Here is a 23192-nt window from a genome sequence, read left to right as displayed (position 1 = left end):
CTGCAGACAAAAAGCAAAAGATTGGCAGAATTATTAAAGTATCACAACAAAGGCAAGTACAGAACGTGGCGCTGAGTTCAGCAAAGAGCTGGCAGCCGCTTTTGCCAGAGGCGCGGCGAGGCGCTGCCTTTCGCCTGCGAAGAGAAACGGAGAGAAACGGAGAGGTGTCGAGTCCTCCACGGTGGCCAAGAGGCAGCTTTCCTCTCGGGATGCCCGCTCCCCGCCGGCTCTGCTTCCATCAGGAGCAGCCGCAGCCGTAAGGAGGCCAGAAAGTAGGCTGAACTTTACAAGCAGCCTTAACCTGGGGCCTGTCCTATCTTCCTTAGTTTCACAAAAAAAAAACAAACCCACAAAAAACAACCCAAACAAAAAGCACCACCAAAACCCAGGAAAAAAAAAACCACACCACACCCAAGCAAGGAAGAAAAACCCCAACAAACAAACAGAACAAAAGACAAACCCACCAAACAACCCGAAAAACCACAAAATAAATTAAAAAAAAAAAACAAAACCAAACGCGACCTGGAGCCAGGGCTGCATCCGACTCGCTGCCGGGGGCGGGGGGGGGCGGCACCGGGGGGGCGCTGGCACGGCAGGGGGGCCGTGCCCCGGCCCGGCGCTCGGCAGCCGGGTTGGAAAGCAAGTGCCGTTTAGCACTAATTGGTCTAAACACGGGCATTAGCATACGAAATGGAGGCAGATTGGTTTAATCGGTGGAATAAAAAGCAGATTGCCGTGAGTCACTCCCTGCGAGCTGGGGGGGGGGGGGGGGGGAACCACACACACACTGAAATGCCACGAGCGTGCAGCATCGCCGCTGTTCGCCGCCGCTTGCAAAGGGGTTGCACACCAGCAGATCGGGGGGGGTCTTGCCTCCTCCCCCCCCCCCCGGCTCCCGCTCCCCCCCTCCCCCCAAGCCCTCCCGCCCCGAGCACCGCGGCTCGCCGGGGCGGGGGCGCGCACCTACCTGTGGCGTCGGGCACGGGCGTGCATGAGGGCAGCCCCGCAGAACACATCACATTCAAAATGTTCAGCTTGTGCATCGGAAACGTATGAGTTTGTGGAAAGCTTGTTTGAAGTCTTCGTTAGACATGGTATAGATGATGGGGTTGATGAGGGAGTTGAGATATCCAAGCCACGTGAAAAAGTCAAAGATGGCCATGTGGAACCAGCAAGCGTCCTTGCAAATAGGCAACACCAGGCTGATGATGAAAAAGGGCAGCCAACAGACGATGAAGGCTCCTAAAATAATCCCTAAAGTCTTTGTAGCTTTCCGCTCTCTAGCGGCCGTGAGCTTCTTCTTCTCCAACAGAGCATCCGAGACCTTCACCTTCACCTGGTTCATGTACACGGGAGAGCCCGTCTCGCTGGATCCCTCGGGGGCCTTGGAGTTTATGGACGTGACGGAGGAGGACGAGCCCGGGGAGTCCGTGATTAACTGAGCCCGCGTGAGTCTTTTACCCGCTTTCTTTGGCGTCTGCTTCAAAATCCGCGATCTGGCTTCCACGTAGATCCTCCCGTAGAGGGCTATCAGCAGCAGAGTGGGGAAGTAGAAGGCTCCCACCGTGGAGTACACGGTGTAGAGGACGTGGTCCGTGTTCACCGCACAGCGAGAAGCTTCCTCGGCCTTTGCCTGCCGCCAAAACAAAGGGGGCATGGAGATGCAGATGGAGAAGACCCACACCAGAGCGATCATGCCGGCTGCCCGCTTGGGAGTCCGTTTCGTGGAGTACTCGACGGCGTCGGTGATCGCCCAGTAGCGGTCCAGGGCGATGACACAGAGGTGCAGGATGGACGCCGTGCAACAGGTGATGTCCGAGGACAGCCAGATATCGCAGACGACCTGGCCCAGCGTCCACTTGCCGGTCACAGTGTACATGGTGCTGATGGGCATGACGAGGATGGAGACGAGGAGGTCGGTGACGGCCAGCGAGGCGATGAGATAGTTGGCCGGCGTGTGGAGTTTCCTCGTCTGGTAGACCGTGGCGATGACAAAGGCGTTGGAGAGCACCGTGGCCAGGGTGACGAGCGCCAGGACGACGGCGAGCACGATCTTCCCGGAGAGGGGGGTGGCATCCTGGTAGATCCCTTCCTTGGCGCTGCAGTTTCGGTAAGAATCGTTGGCGGGGAGCAGCGGCGCCTGGCAGGGGCCGGCCGGCTCCATCCCTCCGCGGCCGCCGCCCCCGCAGACGGCGGGGCTCGGCGCGGCGCGGCACGGCGGGGCCGCTACCCCGGCAGGACCCCGTCGGCGCCGGGGGAGGGCTGCAGCATCCCCGCGCCGGCACCACCTCCCGCCCGCCCTTCCGGGAGCACCGAGCGGGCTCCGCGGAGCCTCACGCCCCGCGGGCAAGGGAGCCGGGCAAACCCGGGGCCAGGCGTGCCCGCTCGCCCCTCCAGCTCATTTCCCCGCCGCCTCCCCGCGGAGCGCCAGCCCCGGGCATGGGGCTCCCGCCCCGGCCACCCCTAGGCGCAGCCCCGCCGCCCGCGGCTCCGCACCGCGTCTCGACGGGCGCAGCGGCGGCGCCGCATGCCCGCGGGAAGCGGCCTCGCCCCCCGGGCTGCGGGTGCGACGGCGGGGGCTGCGAGGGCAGCGGAGCCGCCCCGCCGGGCCCTGCCTTCACACGCAGCCCGCCGCAGCAAGTTTGCAGCCGCCGCCGCGGGTGCGGGAGGAGCAGGAGGAGGAGGAGGAGGAAGAGGAGGGTCCGCGGGAGGCAGGGGGGGAGACCACCTCCCATGGTGCCCCGCCGCGGGCCATGCTGTCGGGGCCCGGCCTCGGCCCAGCGCCGGCGGCCACGGGCAGGGGCCGGTGTGAGGGAGCGGCGAGCAGCCGCCGCCCCTTATATAGCGGGCGGCGCGGCGCGGCTCCGCCGGCACCGAGCAACCGGTGCCGCTCCCGGGCGGGCTGCCCGCCTGCCCGCGGAGGAGGAGCCACCGCCTCCCCCGGCCCGCCCTCCCGCACCCACCCGCCGCCCGACGGGGGGGGCCCGGCTCCGCGCACCGCCCTACCGCCGTCCCCCGCCCCTGCCTCCGCAGGCGTCAGGAGGAGCCCGGGCTCGTCCCCCGCCTCGGCCCCACCGCAGCGCGGAGGGGGAGCCGCCCTCCGCAACGGCGCAGCCCGACGGGGCGCCCCACGGCACTTAGGGTGCGCGTCCCCCTGATCCTCCGCCTGGCCCCGTCCCTTCTTGCACCGTGCCCGCTACGCCGCGGGGCCGGGCGATGCCCCGCTCCCCACGGAGCCCGCTGGCCGCGCGGGGGCGGCTGTGCCCCCCCGGGCCCTCCGACGGCGGCGCTGCGGGTGCCGCTCGGTGCCGGTGCCGGAGCCGGAGCCGGGCGGGCGGGGAAGGGCAGGGTCGGGGCGCAGCGGGGCCGGGCCGGCGGGTGGGGGCTGGGAGCCACGGGGCTGCGCGCTGCAGCGCGGCGGGTCCCGCTGCCGCGGGGGATGCATGTCCCACCGGGACACATCGCCTGCTTTATTGAACTTGAACTTCTAGCGATCCAGCGCCTCCTGGGCTTAGGCTTTCTTACCCTTTTTTCCTCCCTTTTCTTTCTATTCGGTTTTTTTCCTGGTGTGCTTGGAAACGCACATCCGTGACTGAAGAGCCCTGACGTGCCCTGCAGGATCCTTCAGTGCTCGGCGGGGGGGCGGGGGGGGGGTCGGGCAGGAGGTGCACCGGGAGCACACATTTGGCCAGATCCTGCAGCTTCTGCCGGCGTTTGTTCTCCGCAGCCGCAGGAGAGTTTTGCACGGAAAGGGAAGGGCGAGCTTGCTTTTTGCTGGGTCAGGGTAATTCCAAGCTCAGTGAAGTGCCTGTGCTCCAGCCCTCGAATAAACCTCCCAAAGATGCCACGGCAAACCCAGCAAAGAGGAAGCAAGGTTTGAAGTCTGCAGGCATGTTTGTGCACACCTGCACATCTTGTTACCTGCCTCAGCTCCCTGAGGAGTCTCAGCACTCCTCTTCTGGCCACCTCCCCCTGGCTTGTTTCCTCTGTGGCCGGAGAAGGTGAGCAGTTTCCCTGTGCCCCTGTCCTTACAGGGCCACTCGGCACACGCAGGGACAGGCACTGCATTGTTCTGCCTGGGAGATGGAGCTCATGGGCAGGGTGGGAAGCCACATCACTCTGTTGGTCATCCTTGAGCAAGAGGGACTGGTGAACCTGCGAGGACGCATGCAAAGGAAGGACAGCAAGAGAAGGCTGGAGTGGCCCAGAGGGGTGAGGAAGCTCTGGGAAAAGAAGCATTGAACCGAAGGAGAGCCAGGGCCCTGCAGGGACAACCCTTTCCCTCCCTATTTCAGTACTGGGCAAGGTGCCCTGATGTTGGGATGCGCTAAGCATTCGCAGGTCCCCTGAGGTAAAAAAAGCAGTGACGGTGCTTGAGATTTTGTAAAATCAGTCCCAGATCTGCTTTTTAGTTAGACTCTCAAGAAGCAAGGTAGGGAGAAGATTGCCTTGGGTTAATAAAAGTGTGGTAGTCAAAGTTTGCCTATATTCACCAAACTGAAAGAAAGAGAAAATGTCAGTAAGCCTTTCTGTTTTCCCAGAAGGGCTTGGGATAGAATTTGGTCTGTTTCCATGTTTTTATTTTGTGGTGCCTCGTGCTCAGTGGAGTCTGGTAATTGGTTGGAGCCTCTAGGCTTTACTGCATTAAAAATAATACAGAGCTATCTACATTCTTCTCGTCCCTTTGATGGGCAAAGATTTTGTAATCCTGGTTTCTAATACAGTGTGCTATTGCATCCACTTATGCTCAACATTTCTGGCTTAATTTAGTTGTGCTTAAGTTGGCAGCTGCCCTTGAGCCTCCATAGTTCAAGATTCTTCCCAAATAGGGCTACGTAGCTGAGGCTGATTTAAATTTAAAACACTAATAATAAAAGGAAAACCTAGTCCTTCAGTTTTGGAACAGCTTGCCTCTTGTGGAAAGGTTCTTCTGATAAAATTGTAGAGCCTCCAAGGCTAACGTTCCAACCCTAGCCACTGCCATCAGCCTTGTCATGTAATGCAGACAAGTACTATGTGAATGGGCAATGAGTTTTGGCCACCCTACTAATGTCAGTGTTTACCCTCATTATAAAATGTTTGTGTTCTGTGCACAGTTTTTGCTGTTGCCCTTCTCCATTAATTCTGGGTTATTATTCATCAGTAATCATCATTCATCGCTTCCCTCTTTATCTTGGCAGGGAGATGCTTTTCTCCTCCCTTGTTTGTTTTCTTCTGTTGTGCTCACTCTTTTCTTACTCAGTTATGTAGTACTGCTGCCAGTGGTCAGGAAAACATTCAGACAGGGTGTGCCAGGTCTAGCTGTGGTGACTTCACTTGACTTCCCACAAGGATCACCTGGTCCTCCCAGGCAGATTCAGTAAGCATTCCCCATGCTTCTCTCAGGGACTTCAGTCTTGGGTTAGGAATAGCTGCAGCAAGAAAGTAAAGCTATCTTCCAAATAGTGTTCCATTTCATGGACCTGGTACTGTGCATCACTGCTGGTGGGCCACGCAGATGATGTGTCCCCACCCAGGCACAGGAACTGATGCTCTCTTTAGGCTGTGCATACTGGTTCCCAGGATTTGTGTCAGAGCAAGAGGTGCTCAGATTTTGAAAAATGATTCTTCCTCTCTGCCCAGCCAGGCTGCACATAGTCCTGTGTCACAGCTGGGCTCCCACGGGCCAAGGCTCGATGAAAGCAGGAACTAGGTTCTACCTAGATCATCACTAAATATTGGAGTCTCAGAATTCCAGTCAGAAACATATTGTGAATCATATAGATGATCGTTCATGTGATAATACCTCACTGCTGTACTGTCACACTGAAGCTTGCATTTCATAGTTTACTTCCCCTCTCCTAACTGGATCTGAAAAGATGCTTATGGGAAGAGATCCTATTTCCTGAAGATTTTGGCTTCTGTGCCGAGGCAGGCATAAAATTAATTTCTTTCTGCTAGCATAAGACTGTTAATACTTCTTATATCTAGATTCTGATGTACTAAAATATCCAAATATAGAAACTGCAATGAAAACCAAGCCTATTACTGGTTTATTGCATCACAAACTGCCCATGTACGGCATAAATGTCATCAATGACTTATAAATAAATTAGAGAGAGAACAGACACATAGAAACAAACCTAACCACCAGAAAGGAAAAGTCCTCATCCTAAGACACATAGAAACAAACACAGGTACCAGAAAGAAAGTCTTCATCCTGCAGTCAGATCTGTCCTGGCTACAGATGATGTTGTGTGGGTTTTGACTTTTGGATCCTTGAGATATGTTTGAACACGGGGCTCAGTGCACAATATAAACTTCACCTCTGCCCTTGACTCAGGTGGCAAGTTGTGCGTAACACCATGAGATTCATCCTCATATTTTAAATAATGGACTTCTGAGTCCTTCTGTTAGCAGAGATAACCTTCACTATGTAAATCAACACAGTGGTATTTTGTTGAGTTTGCCAACAGACAAATAACACTAATGTATGTGTGAAGTTTCTCAATGTTAACTTTGAAATATAGCTGAGGCCATTTAAATGCCAACACTTTCAAGTCACTAGTCAAAATAAAACCACCCAGCTTGAATTAATGAAATTTAATTATAAGGAACAGCTGGCCCTGGTTTTGATTTTGACTCCAAGGACCCAGAAAAAGAAACGAGCACATGGGCTCAATAGGCACACAAACACACCGAGCTTCTCGACCCAAGAGAATAAAACTAGATCAAGTTATCTCCTTATTCTTCATGCTGATCAGGCACAGTTGCTGAAAAGTGACTCAGATACCTTCTGAAGAGTATTCAGTTACTCTAAGTAGGCAACTGAGGTCAAGCAAAAAGAAACTGCAGTCCTCCCTTACACTGCCTCTCTCAATTTCATCACCCAGACACTGCACCCACCCTGACACACTGCAGTTCATGGAGGCAGCAGTTGGGGTTGGTGACTTGTCATTCATCTACAAGGGGTTCGCTCTTTAATGATGTTCCTGGAGATGCTCCACAGGAAACTACTTCAGTCCTGCCCCATCTCCTCTCCTTCCACTCTGCCCATTATTTTCCTGCTTCATTATGAAGCAGAAGAAATAACCACTTGTATGAAAAGGGCTGTTGCCTCCTCATTGTTGTGGTTTCCATCTGAGGCTGCTGGAGCCTCTAATTCACCCTAAAATCAGTGCAAATGCCTGTTTTGCTGCCAGAGGGTCTGGCTGAATAATCATCCCTACAGTTCAGAGGTTGTCTCCAGTTGCCCACCTGAAGGGATTTTAACCCAGCAGGACCTGTCTGCAATGAAATACATGCAGATCCACTGGGGAATGAACCATAGGAAACAGCTGTGACAGTATGATATAAATGTACAGCTGTCTACCAGGACTGAAACTCAATGGCATAACCCTTAACTCCTGCCTATCACACACAAAAAAAGAGAAGAGCACCTGTTCAGCATGAAGGCAAAGGACCCTGCGTTTACACTCTGTAGGGATCCAAATGAAAAGTCTCATGTTCTGTGCTGAGACCTGGCAGAAGATAAGTCATCCACTTTCAGATATGGACCTGCATCAGGTTTAAAGCTTTGGCCCACATTAGTACGTTCAGATCTTTCTTTCTGCTTTAGAGGATGAAATCTGTAAGGGTTTCCTTTCAGGATCCGGAGTTGATTTCAAACAGGTCCCAAATACCAAGTTTTCAGAAATGAAACATTTGAGTTCTGTTTTTAAAAAGAAAAGTCTCCACACATTTTAAAGCAACAAGCTACTAATGCAGGAAGCTTGATGGAAACTTGTGCAATGCAGTGAATCACAGTAAAGAAGTAAAATTGCTGAAAATTAAGAATGAAATCTTTTCCTTGTGAAATCAGCATGTCAACATTGATTTAAGGGGAGCTACAAAAATTTCTCTCTACTAAAAATCTGGTTCTTCTGCAGGGCTAATTAATATTTATCTAGGAAAGGAGGTAACATATGCTAAGCCCACTGCCACTATTTATAAGCATGCTCTAGTTGTCTTTGTTCCTGGAGGTAATCAGAAGCTAGGAGCTTTTGCTGGCATGCAGATTTGGGCTGCTAATTTAATAAAACACATTATCCATTAATTTGAGTTCTTTTTAGAATGTCAGTGTTTACTAGTTGACAGTTTCTTCCTGCAGTATGAGACTTAATTGCAAAATGTAGTTGTCTATTCTGCTTAGCAGGAGGCTTAGAGAGGGATGTTTACAATGCGCTGAAAATCAGTAAAGGAAGAAATTTTGAAGGCCGCAAAGGTGTTGTAGGCCTGCTTTCATCAACAGAGTAGGGCAGCAAGACTAAAGCAGTAGCAAGTGGTTATGGCATCATCCAAAAGCTTTGCGAGGTCAGGAGGCCCTTTCAGGGATTCAGGATACATGCCATTACTCTCAGCAGCACTTTGCAAGGTGGTGCACAGCTGAAGATCTCATTCTGGTGACAAGTGAGAGTTGCTGTAAACAAATCAAACATAATCTGGTCTTGGAGTGAGGCTGTTAGGAAACTTGGTTGAGATGCTACAAAGTGTGAAATCCACTCTACTAAAGAATAATCAAGCTAGCAAAAGCATCGGTATCTCCACTGCTACCTGTGTAGCTCTTTCTTTGAGGAAGATGACAGAGACTCTGAGAAGCAAAAGTCTCAGAAGAGGTAGGTAAATAAAATTCTGTTACTTTAAGCTTTTGACAAATACAAGCCAGTGGCATGTCTTACTGGCTGGAAGCAGAACTGTATCTCATCTGACTCTGAGAAAAGTAACCAAGTAAAACTACAGCATTGACCCAACGATTTAAGGATGCTGTAGCCAATGCCGTTGAAGGATGTGGCCTGTTATTATTTTCCAATTTTCATTATCCAAAGATTGTTTAACTGAGAGGTCTCATTGAAGCCTGTAAAACTGCATTTCTCCATATGTGTGTTTACTGGGGAAGGGAATACTTAATTGGTAAAACATAGACGTGATCTCTATTTAGAAAGGTACATTTTATTTTTCATTAGAAGGAAGAAGTCAGTCTTAAGGATTCAGGTCTCAGGTAGAACATGCCCAGATAGAGGTTCTGAGGTGATCTTAAAAATACTTTGCTTCTGGGTGTAGCCTTTAAATCGTTAATGGATTTTAAAAATTGAGACATGGTTTTGTCCTCATTTGCAAGATCATGTCTGTTTGTGGAAGCAGAATCGGTTAATGTTATTTTGTAGCTTTTATATTTCAGTTGTGAGTTTCATGGGTTTCCCTTTCCTTTCTCGGGAAAATTTTGTTATACCTCTTCCCCAGTGCTTATTCTCCTCATAGTCCTGTCTCTACGCTCCAGGAGGTCTGCAAAGGCACATGGAGTGTACAGTTCACCTCTTTAAGAGCAAGCCAAGGCTTCCATACCCAAGCAGTCAACTTCTTACCAAGTACAAGAGTAATATTCATCTATTATTAAAAGGAAAAAAAAAAAAAAAAAAAAAAAAGCAACCTGTAGAGGTCTCTGGGTTCTCCTTGGTTTTCTCATCACTCTCAAACATCCTTTGGACTTGGTCCAGATCTGTCCCTGCATCCCCTAAGTTCATGACTTTTCATCCTAGTCATGAACCTTCTTCTCCTTGCTTCCAAGCTGCCTTCTCCATGTCTGGCTCCTGCAGCTGGGCACACCTCTGCACAGGAGCCCGATCTTCTGTTCCCCCTCCCTGCTACACTCCTGTCACTGCAAAGGAGGAGTGAGAACATCCAGAACATTCTTGCATATCCCTCCAAGACTTAAAGCCTCTCTCATGTTTAAAACCAGAACTAAATAATGGTGGATTTCTGCACTCCAAAACCCTAAGCCCCATGTGAGAAGCTGAAAAAACCTCAGGTGAGGTGATCTCATTGACGAACCTGCCTCTGCTTAAGAACGAGCTAGGGAGGTTTAGTAGCTAAAACTACTGGCCTGGTTTCTATCATGTTTCAGTTACTTTTTTCTAGCCTTGGAAGCTGCACCATACCCACCCAAATGCTACCACACATTTCCACAGCCTGCTGTTGTGGTCACGACCCCCTTCTCTCTTTATCCCTTCCTTGTGCATCCCTTCCCTTATCTCATTCCTCTACTAATAACTCAGTAACAAACAATTTTTCTTTACATGACTTTCAAAACCTCTGGTAGTTTATCCACTTCTCCTCACATGCTCAGGCCAATTACTGCCTCCCACTAGCCTCTCATGCTGGCCCCTCCCAGAGTCTTATTTGATTTCAGTCAGACATCTTCATGCCCTCCCAGGCTTGCGAGGAGCTTTCTGTAACAGGCATCGATATCCTCATTATCTTACCTAAGAATCCTCCTTTGCTGTGATGCCTACAAAACACACTTGACAAGAGTCAGGCTGTTGATTAAGCTATGACTGCTACCTATTATTCTTCCTGGTAGTATTTTGTTTGCCAATGTTCTCCCACCTGTGTGCCTCTGCTAGTGCTAATCTTAGACTGCAGCTCTTTAGAACAGAGGCTACATATTTGCTCTCAGTGCTTGCAGAGCCTTGAAAATAGAGTTGAGGGTCCTGATCCTGGGCTTTGAGTGGCTTGCAATAAACTGGTTTTATATCAATAGTAACTATTAACAACATCTTCTGTTGTGTTGTTTTTCATCTACAGTTAAGAAATCACTGTCTAATCCAGGAATGATACAAGGCATGCCCTTGGAAACTGTGGTGGGTTGACCCTGCTTGGATGCCAGGTGCCCACCAAAGCTGCTCTGTCACTCCCCTCCTCAACCAGGCAGGGGAGAAAATATAATGAAAGGCTCATGGGTCAAGATAAGCATGGGAAGAGATCATTCACCAGTTACCATCACAGGCAAAACGGGCTCAACTTGGGGAAATTAATTTATTGCCAATTAGAAGCCAGAGTGGGATAATGAGAAATAAACCCAAATCTTAAAATATCTTACCCCTACCCCTCCCTTCTTCCCAGGTTCAGCTTCACTCCCAATTTCTCTGCCTCCTCCCCCCCCACAGCGCAGGGGGATGGGCAATGGGGGCTGGGGTCAGTCCATCACACGCTGCCTCTGCCGCCCCTTCCCCCTCAGGGGCAGGGTCCTCACACTCTGCCCGGCTCCAGCCTGGGGTCCCTCCCATGGGGACACAGTCCTCCATGAGCCGCTCCATGTGAGTCCTTCCCATGGGCTGCAGGTCTTCACTCACTGCTCCAGCCTGGGTCCCCCACGGGGTCACAAGCCCTGCCAGCAACCCTGCCCCAGCCTGGGCTCCTCTCTGCAGGGGCCACAGGTCCTGCCAGGACCCTGCTCCAGCACAGGCTTCCCTCGGGTCACAGCCCCCTTCGGGATCCACCTGCTCCGGTGTGGGGTCCTGCACGGGCTGCAGGTGGATACCTGCTCCACCATGGACCTCCACGGGCTGCAGGTGGATACCTGCTCCACCATGGACCTCCACGGGCTGCAGGTGGATACCTGCTCCACCATGGACCTCCACGGGCTGCAGGTGGATACCTGCTCCACCATGGACCTCCACGGGCTGCAGGGCACAGCCTGCCTCACCATGGGCTTCACCACAGGCTGCAGGGGAATCTCTGCTCCGGCACCTGGAACAGCTGCTCCCCCTCCTCCTGTACTGGGCTGGGGGTCTGCAGAGCTGCTGCTCTCACGTGTTCTCACTCCTTGCTCAGGCTGCAGTTTCTATTGCATAGGGTTTTTTTTTCCCCCTTCTTAAATATGTTATCCCAGAGGTGCTACCACCATTGCTGATAGGCTCAGCCTTGGCCAGCAGCAGGTCCATCTTGGAGCTGACTGGCATTGGTTGCATTAGACATGGGGGAAGCTTCTAGCAGCTTCTCACAGAAGCCATCTCTGTAGCTTCCCTGCTACCAAAGCCTTGCCATGCAAACCCAATACAGCAACATGTGACTGATCCCCACAGACTGACATGATCTGTGCAGAAGAGAGCTCAAAATAAGATCAGCCAGGACCTAAAAAAAAATGTAAAAGTTCCTCATTTTCGGTTTGAGGAAAACTGGGATATTTTGCTTTTTAAAAAAAGGTAAGAACTGTCCCTTATTTCCCTTATGCAACTAGCTAGAAATAAAAGAAAGTAAAAGAGCAGGCTATTAAGATGTAATGCACACCTGATTGTTCACTTCTATTGCAGCTCTGAGTTCTGAGCTGTAGAGATAAAAGGGGGGGGGGAAACCCACCCCAAACCTGCTAGGAAAGCTGTTCCCAAAGACTGGGGGGTTGGGAAGCAGAGGATGATTACCCCTTCCCTTCTGCATCTGCTCCTTACTTTTCCTAAGAGATCAATTTCTCCTAAGTCTCCCCAGATGACAATTTCTCACTTAAAGTTTGTTCATAAGAACGAGGCGTTTCATTTTAAGTGATCCTGCCTAACCTCTGCCTAAAGTGTATACAATTAAAATGAAACTTTAGGCACCTGGTCATGGCAGACAGGATCTCAATTCTCAGAGGCTTTCCAGGCCTCTTCCTCTCTCCTTTGGCTGTAGTGCAAAGACTGGCATTTATTCTAGGAAATCTTTCACTAGGGGTATGTTTCTTGCTTGAGCCAGGCAGACTTTCTTACTGGCTTAGCACTAAATATACATTAGGTGTTAATGCACTCGTGTCTTCCACTGTGCTGGCCTGTCAGTGGCCTTTGAACCAGTGGTGACAAACGCAGTAACGTAGGTTGCTTTTCTGCTTGATGCAATATGAATCTGGTCAGATCTCAGCAGTGGTCTCCTTTCCTACATCACGAACACTTAGTAAATTCCTGCAAAAAAAGTTCTTAGTTTCATGTTCTCCAAGAGATCTGTATGATTTTTGTAGTTCCCTTTTCAAAACCAGCATTTTGGTAACATTATTCAGCCTTTGCCATTTTGATTGCCATTAAGTACACAAAGTTCTGTGAGACCTCATCCTCTGAGGAGCAGTGAAACATGGGTCGGTCAGATGTTGACAGCCTAATATTATCTGGCTGAAGCAATATGAGGAGAGGTATTGTCGGGACCTGATGGTTATGTGCACTCCCATTCTTGGATTTGATACATGAAAATTATTAGAGCATGTTTAGATACCCTCCTTTTTCTTTCATGGAGGGAGACTGTAAGCTTATTTTGGAGATTTTAAGCGCACTTTAAAATCATCTGCGGTCTTCTCAGTACTTCACTCCTTTTTCTGGACCCGATGGTGCTTTCATTTAAAAGGGCCAGACTACAGCTTTTCATAGATTACCCCTTCATAATTGAATTTTTATAATTCAATTCATAGAATCATTTAGGCTGGAAAACGCTTAAGATCATTGAGTCCAATCATTAACCATTTCCAACCCCTCTGACTTTCCATGATGTATCAGCAGTTTCCATCAAAATGCTTATCAGGTTTACCAAAGACCAGAGAAATAAAGAACAAATTACTTGGATGTCTAACCATAAGCATGTTTAATGTGACCTTGAAAAGAGAGGACTAGATAAAATGTTTCTAGGGCTCTGGTGAAGTTTCAACGTTTTGATATATTTGAAGCTAAAGGGCACAATTTTACTCTCTGTAATTTAAAGAACACTTGGTGGGCACAGCCAGATGAAGGAAAGCAGTAGGGAATTTAGAAGATATTTATTCAACTGTTTTAGATAATTTAAGTCTTTGCGTCTTGACAACAGTAGATTATACAAGCAGTAGCTTCACTAAATTATATAATATTCAGATGGAGGTTATTTGCAAATGGATGTATCTCAGCAGGAAAAGTTTGTGTGGGTTACTCTGAAAGCTAGGAATGTGGAAGTATAGAAAAAGAACAACAGATGATCTCAGGGACCGAAACCCGATTTTGACAAAATAAGGATCAAACCCCACTAACATTTAAGTAATATAGCTATGTACATTTGCAGTTAAATTCCACCTACACTACTTACATACTAGATAGCATTTTTTGAATAATTGAAACTTGTTAAAGAATTTGAGCATTCCCTACTGCAAGCAGAAAAAAGTTTGAGATAGTGGCAATATCCTGACAGACAATTTTTTTAGGCGGGGATCAAATTGAACATGGGAAGAGATTGTTAAGAACAAATACAACAAATGTGAAAAAACAAAAACCAAACACTAATACTGGAGGTCATACATAACTAGGCTGGTGGAAATTATGCTTTAAGAGGTTTGGATAAAGAAGCCCACAACCAATACATCTACCATTTATCCATAACCATAATTCATACACAGGATAAATAATGTGGTTAGGTACTCCTATGGTAGCATGCTTCCCTACTTATCCATGATCAAAAATGACAGAGTAGAAGGGCTGCTAGGGATGCAAGTTCCTTCACTCTGGTAATCAAAGGTCACCATAGTTAAATGTTGTCATAATTATATAGCAGAAATCAAAAGCTAAGTAAACATAATTCTTCAAGGAGGGAATCCTCTTGATCATAAAATATTCAGAGATCAATGCAGACAATGTTAATAAAGTAAGTATTAAATGTAATTTGTTGAGAAGTGAGCAATTATAATGGCAAAGAGTTCTGGGAAAAGCAATATAATGCTAACATAACAGGATGGTAGAACAGAATGGCAGACTGAGCGTATCTACAACCTGTTCTAAGAAATAAGAGCTGTCTATTTACAGAAACAACATGAAAGTTGGGGAAATACATCTACCCATCTGAGGCTTCTTGCAACCCATAGTCAAGTAACAGATTTTTAAAGATCCGAGGAGTATTAGGGGTTTCTACCATAATCACAGGCCACACAATTTCACCAACCCTAGTTTGACTTAAGTGTTTGTGACTGGAGTGAGAATCAGGCCATAGAGCAGGGAAGCATGCAATATATTTTATCAGCCCAGCTGAGGTAACTGGAAGAAAACCAGACAAATCCCCAGGGACACAAGAGGGAGGTCTTCAGCAGGTCACCCATTTGAATGCTGACCCATCCCAACTCATTCTCCCACATCCCTTTTTAGTCTACTCCACTGGTAAACCGCTTCCTCTGATAACAATCTCCGTCTTCTTTCTAACATTAACGTGGATACTTTCAGTGTTCAACAGTTGGTACTTCCATGTTTTGTCTGTTCAGGGAAAGAGTACCTGGTATCCAATGGCTTCTGCCAGTATCGCTCTCTGTAGCCTGCCATCAAGCTGCTTTCTTAACCTCTTTCCACAGGTAGAACAGACTTGCCGTCTTCAGCTCTTTGTACCCCCATTCCTACTTTTTGTGATGTCTGAGTTCTCAGTCCCATTAGTTCTTCCTACACCACTCTCAAGTTGTTTCCCTTATGTTACTTGAAGTTAGTGTATGAAGACTGAAAGATATCAGATATGATATAAAATGATATATGTTTATATTATATATATATATGTTGACACATATATAATAGATTTTTATATATTATATAATATATACATGTATATGGATATATGTTTATGTGTGATTTATATAAATATACGAGAAAGGCAATCACAGAAAACAAGGGAAGAGTCTATTGCTTATGACCATGGTGGTTAGTATAAGAAGTAGTGGGAAACTGCAGTCAGGAAAATTCTTACGATACATTTGGAAAACTTTTTAGTTCACCTTGAGAATAGCGAAGTTCTTAAGCTGTCTTACTTTTAGGAGAAACACAAAACAGAACTGCTATAAAATCAGAGCTGCACATTTTATTTTAAAATATAAATATGCAACATAGCTGTTCACTAGTAAATTGCAGATGTACCGTACCATTTTATAAACTAACCAGAGGAAGCAAGCTTTAAAGAGAAGCTGCGTCTACACCTGCTGCATTGGAGAGGCAAAGTCACAGGCTGACCTCACCCAGTGCTGGCACAGGTCTGCTCCTCAGAGGAGGTCAGGCTGGATGACTTCCAGAGGATCCTTCTCCATTAATGCAGCAGGACATCTGGACATAGCCACAAGGGGTTAATAAATAGTAATGACTGAATTTTCAAAAGGTAGCTTTAGCTATTAAGGCCATGAAGATTTTGTCAGTCTTGATACAGACTTGCCACTTTAAGTATTGTGTGTGGATGGGAGTGGGGAGAATCACCGTTTGGGTTAAAATACCATGATTTGGATCCTGCCTTGTCATGCCACTGGCCAACACCATGTGTTAACAAAATAAGGGTGACCTGATTCTGACAGCGTGCTGTTTGGCTTTCAGAATGAATTGCTGTAAAATTACAGGAATTAGAGAAAATAGGGACCAAACTAATGAAGTAAGAGCTATGAGGGATCGCCGGGAATGTGGAAGAGAGAAAAGGCATAGAACAGGAAACAGCAGCATTTCACTGGTCTGACTGAAGATAAAGGGGGGATATAATGTGCTAGAAAGCAAAACTGATGCACTAAAGCCAATCTGTTTAGATCATTGACCAAGGCAAAGTTTGTCCTTAGCGCATATGAAAGCGAAGTGTTAGAATTCTGTCACTCTGACTGTTGTTCCTATTAGTTACCCAGTGCAACTTGCTAAAGATTACTTTTGTGCTAGGCAAATCCTGTGGATCTTATGATCTTCATAATAATGATTTTCATTTAGAAGGAACACTCAGTGGCTTCTTTTTTTTTACATGCTAATAGAGTATTTGTATGACAGGACAGCTCTTACTAATCTAAGGATTTAATAAGAAGTTCAATTGCTGAGGCATTTTTCTGAAAAGCAGAAGGATATTTATTCATTCTTCAAACAGCCACGAGGAATGTCAAATGAAGAGGTTTGCAGTTTGAGATTAATATTGGGTTTAAAGGACACCTGACCACTTCAGTAGAAGTGGGTTTGTAATAATCAGGGTGATGAAGTAAAGAATAGGGAATTACTTCATTTGTTGCAGGCGAGTCAGAAATTCAAGTCTTCAGCAAGCTTGGAAATCAGCCTGTAGTAACGCACTTGAGTTCAGCTTCTCTTTGATAACCACCTCTGATGGGTGATGTGATTGTGTGGTGCAAAATGTGTTTTTGTGGTGTGGGAGTCTCAGCGAAATCCCAAACCTGTTCACCCCGTCTTGTCCCTCATTAGTGAGAATAAAAGACTCACAATCTTTCTCTGGTAAGAGGAATTTGGGGGTCAACATTCAGCCATCGATACATGCGGAAAGCCTGGCCCGCGCTGATGAGCGCTGTTAAAAGCCTTGCAGGCTGTGCCAGGGCAGGATAGAGGATTTGGTGCTACATGTCTCTGCCGCAGCAAAAAGCAGGGAGGCTGCCTTAGCCTAGTTGCCTCTGCAACTAAATATTTGCAGCATACATTAGATTTTCCCTATAAAAATGTCTCTTTTTGTCAGAATGGTATGAAGGATCCTAATGTAAATGAGATTCAAACTCATATTGCACACTACAGTAATGCTAATTTGTTACAAAAGGAAGCACTGCTATTCAACTCTGTGTTAATGAAATGGTGAGACATATCCGTCTTGAAAGCACTGTGGGGAAAGGATGCTGAAGCAGTTGATTAGGAAGCAAGGAAAATTGAAAAGATATATTTTCTGCCAACCAATGTTAAACATGGACAGTAGGCTTTGGCTGCAGCTCTACAAATTCAAATTTACTCCTCATTAAGGAAAAGGATATACTTTTTATTTGTTGTCACCTAAGTTGACACCAGAAGAGTCATTTAATGAATCATAATTAGGTTTTCCTAGATCTAAACCAGAAAGGAAAAGAATATTGCAGGACCTCAGTAGTGTAGGGCATAGAAACCTGATATTTTACCCTGCAAATTCTCAAGATTTTGTTTTGTTTGCCAATTGTCATTCTGTTCTCCATTGCTTGTGCAATGCTACTTGCAAAATCCAGCCTTATTTTTATTTAATGTCATACTTTTCTGTGGCAGTGGTAATCGTGGATGTTATGTAGTCTAAACTGTATCTGTCAGACCAGTCAAAAGTAGGAAGTCTTATTGCACAGCACTTGAGATTTATCCAGCTGATAATAACATGGTCGCTTGTAAAACACTGAATGAAAATAAAGGCATTTCTTAATGTCTTATGTTTTGTTTTGTTTTTCTTATACCAGAAAGTTCAGAGATAAAGCCAGCTACCAATAAGGCAGTGGCAGCTTTGAGGATCTGGATATTTCTATTCATTTGAAACAGTCAAAAAATATTATAAATCTTTGAGATAATCTTGAAAATCAGAATTCCTCTTATAAGGAAAATTCTTGGCATTATAAGTCAGTGATTTTCTTAATCAAACTATTAATGTGTTTCTTTCAATTTTTTTTTACTTTTTTTTTTTTTTTTTTAAGAAAAAGGAACTGGCACACATCTCAGACATCTAGTGTTTTGTCAGTATCTGCTGCCTTGGGATCCTTATCTCTCAGAACAGAAAACTGAGCAGATTACTTTCCATGTCATTGGGACCTTCTGCAAATCTGCACCCTCTTCTCCTTTGTCTCCTCCATTTAACCATGTTCTGTTTTGCTGAAAACTTCTCCTTCCCCCAGTCGTCGCACGGGCAGTTTCCTCTAAGCTACAATTTCCTTGTTTCACCTTTCAGCTGTATCCTTCATTCTTTTTTCTCACTGGCTTTTCCGCAGTCACTCTATTGCTTTTATGAAAGGTCTCCTTGGCACATGCCTATGACGTTCTTGAACTTTGCATCCTCTCCTGTCACTGCGTTGATTCTCTCCCTGTTCCCCATACACACACTCAGAAATCAATCAGCCCTGATTACCTGCTACATCTACAGGGGGTTCAGAGCTGCAGTTTTGAAAGAAAAAATGTAGAGGAATTCAGACTTCAAAGGGGGTCTCATTCTGTTGGATCAATTTGAACTGAGAACATTGGAGTAGCTTACCGTTCTCCAAAATGAATGCTTGCACCAGTCAATAGCTGAATAACTCAGACCTTGCAGAACACATTTTATTTCAAACCAGTAAAATGCCTACTTTGTCCTCTCTGGAAAAAACTAAATGGTATCAACAAAACTAAGGGAGGGTTGTTATTATTTTAATTATTGTTATTGCTGGCAACTAAAGTACTGGAGAAATCTAAAGGTTTGTGTTCAGAATCTGGCATATTCAAATACTGCAGATGCTATCACAGGAAATTATTTAAATGCCTAATCAGCCTATAGCCACAAAATAATAAGATGTAAAGCCAAGGAATCTTTGGGGTCACGTTGATTTATTTAACAGTTGATGCATTTCATATGATCACAGCAAGCAAACAGAATTGATTTAGAGCTGCAGTTTATGAAGATCAGCTCACCAGAAGTTGTAACCATCAGTGTCCTGGAAGACTGTCTCAAGCTGGATTACTAATGTGCAGTGCAGACTGGCAAACTGTGGTTATTTACCCTGTTCATGGCACCAACAGATCAGTACCGCTATGCCTTTTTGCTAAACTTTATAGGACTGTTTCATTGCTCACTGTCAGCAGATCATAGAAGAGTTTCTTCTTGTGGGGAGTCCAGCTTAATTCAGGAGAAATCAAAATGCAGGGGGTGAGGGAACTGAGAAAAGCAAAGTTTGAGAAGAGTGAAAATTAAAGTCTGGAGGAGGTGAAGGCAAAGCACTGGAGCATGGTGTTTTCAGCATGTACTTAATGCTTAGGAACTCACACATCATTAATAGGAGACATTTTTAAAACACAAACCAGACTTTTAGCACTTGGTTCTCTCAGATAATTTTGGAGGTTTCTTGAGAGTTTTGGAAATCTGCTTGTCGCTAAAACACACACATTTGAAAAAAATGATTTCACAAATGACAGAAAAGGTGTGCCTGGTGTACTGTATTGTGTTGCCTTTGAAACCTAGCCATAGGGGACCTGTTACAATGGAATGTGCTGCTTGTCTAGTTGGGAAAAGGATAATGTAGGCTTGTTCTTGTAAGTTGTGTGCTATATATCAGAAAATGTGATAACATCCAGTAGAAGCATTTAAAAAACACAATCTTTGAATTGCAGTTTGCAAAAACAACAGTTGGTGGCACTTTGAAACAATTTTTATTTCTAAATGCGCATTTTCTGATTGTAGATGTGTAGAGGATTACATTGAAATATTAAGTCACTAGTCTACAGTGATTCAAATTATGATAAAGATACAGAATTTATCAACTGTCTTCTGCACAGTGCACTGACAGCTTGCTAAAACTGAATCTGAAGATCTGCATTTGTAAAAACAAGGGAAGGTGCTCTGGGAGATTAATTCTTCTTAAAAAATATCGGAGAGAAATTACTAGAAGAGACAGTAATGGCAAAGGCAGCAGGGGAAGTCACTGAAAACTGCATAGTTTACTCCAGTCCACAGAGGCACTGAAGCCTGCCAGTGGCATGGCACGTTTCTGTGGACAGCTTGCCTTCACTGAGTTTACATTTTGAAGGTTTTTTTGTCATGGCACTGATGTTCATGGTATGTAATATGCTTACCCACTAGGTAAACAGACATTTCCCAGGGTTTTAATCCCCTAGAAATGTGAGGGAGAAGAACAGAAAGAGATTGCCATGGCTGTTCCAGAAGAATCAAGCATTTATCCATGGTGTCCCTATCAACCGCCTGCATAGGAACTGCAGCATATCTGATATCACAGAGGGAAACCTGGAAATTACTGGAGAAAAATGAGAAAACTGATGGTTTGAAAGATACTGTCTCTATGTTATGACATACGTTGTTTGAATACATGACATTTAAAGTAGTTGACAAGCAAACCTTCTTTCCTTAGAGATTACATGTGGGCCTTTCTTCCACAGGCCAGTTTCTTTTGGGCCATTTCAATTCCAGAAGGGACACATCACTTCTTGGTCACAAAGCAAGTCCTGAATACCAGGACGACTTGCTGCATTAGCTGTGGCCATTTATTCAAAGGACTGAAAGACCAGACCACAGCTGGCACTTGGCAATCTTTACAGCTTGGCCAAAGGAGCTTCAGCGCCTTCTGTTCTGCCTCTAATTCTTGCATATTGGAAATGAGAAGTCTATGTCAACAGAGGATAATAAATCTGGAACCACTGCTGGGCTCTGCCCTCCCCATCATCCTGCGGATCAGTTGCAAATGATTCCTGTTTGCCATCTTGGCCCTGAATATGTTGGTCTTGACAGTATAATCCAGAAGTGATTCTTATTTAGCTTTCTAAATGACATGTTTTGCAGTTATTAATAGTTCTTTATACTGGCCAGTTTGAGTTCTGTAGCAAAATGTTTCCCTCGGCTTCAGACAAACGTTGCTTGATGCATTTACAAATACGGTCTTACTGCTTTCCCATTTGATTCCACAGGGCTGTTTGCACTGAGGGGAGAGCTTGTCATATCCACCATGATAAAGCAAATCTCATTGTTGTGAACAGTAACGCTGCATGGCATTCTAGATTTTCCATAATGTGCTGCTAGATTTGGTGTAACTGTGAGCTAAATACTGATTTGAAGTGTACTGGCTTTCTTATACTTCTGTGTACTTCAGCTTCTGTAATGTTCTTGCTTCAGCTACATTCACGTGATGCTTAGGCAGCCCAGCAATGCCTACAAGTTTTGTGCCTTAGTTAACTTTCTGAATGCTTGATACCCCTACACACCTCTCCCTGCAGCAGAACACTTTTTTCAGTCTGAGAGCACGGCTTCTGCTTCAGTTTGAGGGGGTGTTTGAGGACTTTTCAAGACAATTCTTCTAGTGCCTAATTCAGCAATTTGTACCTGCACCTACAAGAGATGGTTTGCTGATGCTAATGTTGTTCTTTTGTATGCCTGATCTTGTGCTCGCGGGGGGCTCAGGAATCCTTTTCTAAAGCACTTTGTATACTTGCCTGGATGGTGAATCAATTTTCACACGCTGGTGCTTTCAGTTCAGGTGTGAATGCAGAAATACCTATTTCCTACCTGAGTGTTACCTTGCCTGCATGTAGAGTTATGACCTACCCTTTTTATTGGCTGCCAGCCAAGGCAGTCATTTCTGGCTTAGCAGGTACATTTCATTTGTGACCTGCAGGCTTGATTGTTTTTATCATGCTAGGTATAATTCTTTACATCACGTTCTCTCTCTGAGCAGCTGTATCAGTTGTATAACTGGGTACCTGCTCCCCGTGTGGCTGGCAATGTTGTTCCTTCAGTTAGGAGCTCAGGGCTGCAACCTGGGACTCCCCAGCTGTGATCTGTTGGGGTGTTTTCTTTGGTTTGGGGTTGTTTTGTTTTTTGCAGAGCATCATCATTAGGGTCTCACAGTCCTATTTGTAACTGTCATTATGCAGTTTCTGACCTGCCAACCACTCCCATGGACTGCTTGTTTTGAATAATTTATCCTGTTATTAATACCAGCTCTGAAGTGCCTGTTCTGAGTAGGTGTAAATCAGTGTCCCCTCCAGGGCTTTCTTGCAACTCTGGTCTCATTTGATTTCTTCCCCCACACCTCCAAGTCAAGTTTTATGATCCCTCAGCAGTATGCTCTGCTCCAGTGGGTGCCATTCTTAGAAGAGCATGAGGCGGACCGTATTCCAAGTGAGTGAAAGTGATATTTCCCACTACCTCTTTGTGCTCTCCAAGGAAGAGAGGCTATTCATTTTAGTGCTTCATCACTCCCTGAAAACACCCGAATCCCCTGTGCTGTCAATGAAAAGGAAGAGATGCCTCTGTTCCATGGATGAGAACACTCTCTGTAGTGTTTAAGAAGCACAGCTCTCTTTCCACTGAGTATGAAGGTCCCTTTACAGGGAATATATGTCATTATATTAAGTGGACTGGATCGCTCACACCCTTCTTTATTCCTTCTTTCTCTTCGTCCCTTCCCGTCCTCTCGTTACTTCCTCCCTAGGCCAGGTGCCAAAAATGCTGGTGAGGCAGTATCTCAGCTATCAGCTTAAATTGTCAAACTGGCTTCCACCTCTTTCATTTCAGAGAGCACTGTAATTGAAATTCCTCTTATTTTAGGCAGTGGTAGTATTTAAAACTCAGAACTATGTAAAGAATTGGCGATAATGATGAACTGCTTAGCTGTGAAGGGGTGGTTACAAACCAAGTGAGGAAATGTTTGCATAAATCCTATGTAGGCAGATTCTCACCTAGAAAAAGCCAGCGTTTCTGCCAAAATATTCAGAATCCCTCTGGCATCCACCACAAGACAATTGTCAGACTTGATTGGTCCAGCAGGGAAAGGCTTTTGCTTTAATTTCTGTGTGTTTGGTGCCAGCATATTTCCCTGACAGTGATGTGAGAGGTGACCGGATGAGTTCATTGACCGTGCAGATGCCTACGCAGGGAATCTTTTTCCTTCTTCTTCGGCAGAGGTGAGTGGAAGCCTGCAGTCATTCCCGAGGAGGATGGGTTGCCAGTGT

General features: G+C 46.2%; 1 protein-coding gene across 2 annotated transcripts in view; it reads right to left on the bottom strand.

Moving 5' to 3' along the window:
• The window catches only part of HTR1B (5-hydroxytryptamine receptor 1B), a 50565-nt gene extending 47757 nt beyond the window's left edge, over window positions 1-2808 (bottom strand). For both annotated transcript variants that reach the window (XM_080388132.1, XM_080388133.1), the window contains exon 1: window positions 968-2808. In XM_080388132.1, coding sequence (XP_080244258.1) covers window positions 1031-2164 — 1134 coding nt within the window. In that variant the 5' untranslated portion in view covers window positions 2165-2808 and the 3' untranslated portion in view covers window positions 968-1030. The remainder of the gene's footprint in view (window positions 1-967) is intronic.
• Window positions 2809-23192: the final 20384 nt, after the last annotated feature.

The sequence above is a fragment of the Falco punctatus genome (genome assembly GCF_963210335.1).
Source record: "Falco punctatus genome assembly, chromosome: 5".
Taxonomy (NCBI): domain Eukaryota; kingdom Metazoa; phylum Chordata; class Aves; order Falconiformes; family Falconidae; genus Falco; species Falco punctatus.
This window is presented reverse-complemented; position numbering and strand designations above follow the sequence as displayed.